This window comes from Zingiber officinale, chromosome 2A (genome assembly GCF_018446385.1).
Source record: "Zingiber officinale cultivar Zhangliang chromosome 2A, Zo_v1.1, whole genome shotgun sequence".
NCBI classification, from domain to species: domain Eukaryota; kingdom Viridiplantae; phylum Streptophyta; class Magnoliopsida; order Zingiberales; family Zingiberaceae; genus Zingiber; species Zingiber officinale.
Genome location: NC_055988.1, coordinates 177,486,570 through 177,488,552, shown reverse-complemented (window position 1 = coordinate 177,488,552; position 1,983 = coordinate 177,486,570). Strand labels below are relative to the sequence as shown.

The 1,983-nt window shown below is 47.2% G+C and overlaps 1 protein-coding gene across 1 annotated transcript; it reads left to right on the top strand.

Moving 5' to 3' along the window:
* Positions 1-1,518, top strand: LOC122040333 (WUSCHEL-related homeobox 4-like). The gene is made up of 3 exons (XM_042599656.1): positions 1-226; positions 350-577; positions 653-1,518. Exons 1-3 carry the CDS (start codon positions 35-37, stop codon positions 803-805), a joined length of 573 nt encoding a protein of 190 aa, XP_042455590.1. The 5' UTR covers positions 1-34; the 3' UTR covers positions 806-1,518.
* The last annotated feature ends 465 nt before the right edge of the window (positions 1,519-1,983 follow it).

Sequence of the window (1,983 nt, the reverse complement as noted above, 5' to 3'; positions counted from 1 at the left end):
ACTGCTCCTTCTCCTTGCCATAGCAAAGGAAGCCATGAAGATGATCCAACCACCATCACTCACCTTGTGGGATGGACATTCCTCCTCCTCTTCTTCGTCTCCTCCTTCTCCTTCTTCTTCCTCCTCCTCGACTTTCATCAATGCGGCTGTCGCAAAGCGCCTTCGTTCTCTTGTCCCCGTTCAAACGTCGTCATCGTCGTCGGATGCCATCGCTGCTGCTGAATTAGTAAGTCATCACTGGTTAATCTTGAATAATTAGCTATAATTTAGCAAGTTTAGTATTTCTCGTTCACTCGATGATAGTTACGGTCCACGTGATCTGATTTGGGTTGACTCGAGTTAAATTTAGGTCCATTCGGGCGGGACGCGATGGAACCCGATGCCGGAGCAAGTAAAGCTGCTGGAGGCGCTGTACGCTGGCGGTTTGCGGACGCCGAACCCGGTCCAAATCGAGCAGATAACGGCCGAGCTGGGCCGGTTCGGCCGCATCGAAGGCAAGAACGTTTTCTACTGGTTCCAGAACCACAAGGCCCGGGAGCGGCAGAAGCAGAAGCGCGCCGCCGCCTTCCATCTCAAAGTAAGTGGATCGATCTTCCTAAATTGCAAGACGAAACGACGAATGAATTGAAAACTGTCTGCAAACCGATCGCAGAAGGAAGAGATGGCGACGAAGGAGGCGACGGTGGATTTGGGCCGCAAGCGGAAGTGCAGAAGCTGGAGCAGAGCGGATGTGGCGGTGGTGGAGGATTGTGAGAGGAGGACGTTGGAGCTTTTCCCATTGCACCCCGAATGGAAACAGATTTGATAGTCTTCTTCTTTTGCGCCTTCAAATCATAAAAACGCACTCCCTGCTTTTCCCTTCTTGTTCTTTCTGCTTTTTTTTCCTTTAAAAGTACTGTTTTTTCTTTCCCGCTTCTGTCGAGCCATTTCAGTCTTCGGAAGAAGCCATCCACTTCGAGAGGAAGCAGAAGAAGTGCTGCTGGCTTGAGAGTTGAGAGAGAGCGTTGTATCCTGCTCGGCTATGTTGCTCGACAGGGCAGCGACAGCAGCAGCCGAAGCCGAGCATGAATGGAAGCATGATTGCAATAGCAATGGGGAGGGAGACATGAGTGCTGGTACTTGGTCCTAGGAAATGCAGAGCAGAGAGTGAAGGTTAAAGTGTGAGTGTGTTCTGACAAGTGAGGTGAGATCGACGAACACTGCCCTGCTCTGCCCTGCCCTGCTCTGTTTCTGAGTCCACTAGGGCGGAAGGAAGCATAGTTAGTGAAGTGATCTCCTCCTTCACGTTGTTGGGTTGTTGCACATGTGGCGAACCCCCGTTCGTTGGTCGGACCACTTCGGGATGGGTGAGAGTGGGAATCGAACCCGGTCCGGTTTAGATTATTGAGCTGGGCCGACAACGTGGATCAAGTTGCAATAGGGGAGGATAGGTGAGGGCGAGTCTAGTGTGAAGCATGCACATCCACACTCAAAATGTCATGATGGACTTTTTATCTATAGACCCGCTTTTTCTTCCTATTTCTTATTTTTAACCTTTTTGATATGTGTTTGTGCAAAGTGATTGAAATGGATGTCGCAAAAAGTGTTGGTTGGTGGTCGCTTTATTTGTAGCTTCCTTCATCCTAGTTAATATAAATAATTTTTTAATTATTTAAATTTACTTATTAGTAAAATTTATTTTTTACCTAAAAATTGACAGTTACTGAATGCTTCTCTCCATAACGATAATAAAACTAATTAAAAATATATAGGTTTTTTCTATTCCAACCAATCTAGAAAAGTCAAATGTATTTTTTTTCCGAGTCAAACGTCAAAGCAGCACCGACCGCGTTCCTCCTCCAATTCCTCGTCAATTTCGCCAATCATTAAGCGCATATTAAACTAGAATTGCAATAGCACGTTAATCTCAATCGATCCAAATGGAAGAGCGAGAGATGGAGGAATTGGTATGCAAAGTCGCCGGCGGAAACCGCCACCGCTACA

Excerpts from the sequence above, each read along its gene's own strand:
- LOC122040333 (XM_042599656.1), top strand. The coding sequence starts at position 35 with ATGAAGATGATCCAACCACCATCACTCACCTTGTGGGATGGACATTCC. Across the intron at positions 227-349 it reads CCATCGCTGCTGCTGAATTA|GTCCATTCGGGCGGGACGCG; the intron begins GTAAGTCATCAC and ends AGTTAAATTTAG. Across the intron at positions 578-652 it reads CCGCCGCCTTCCATCTCAAA|AAGGAAGAGATGGCGACGAA; the intron begins GTAAGTGGATCG and ends AACCGATCGCAG.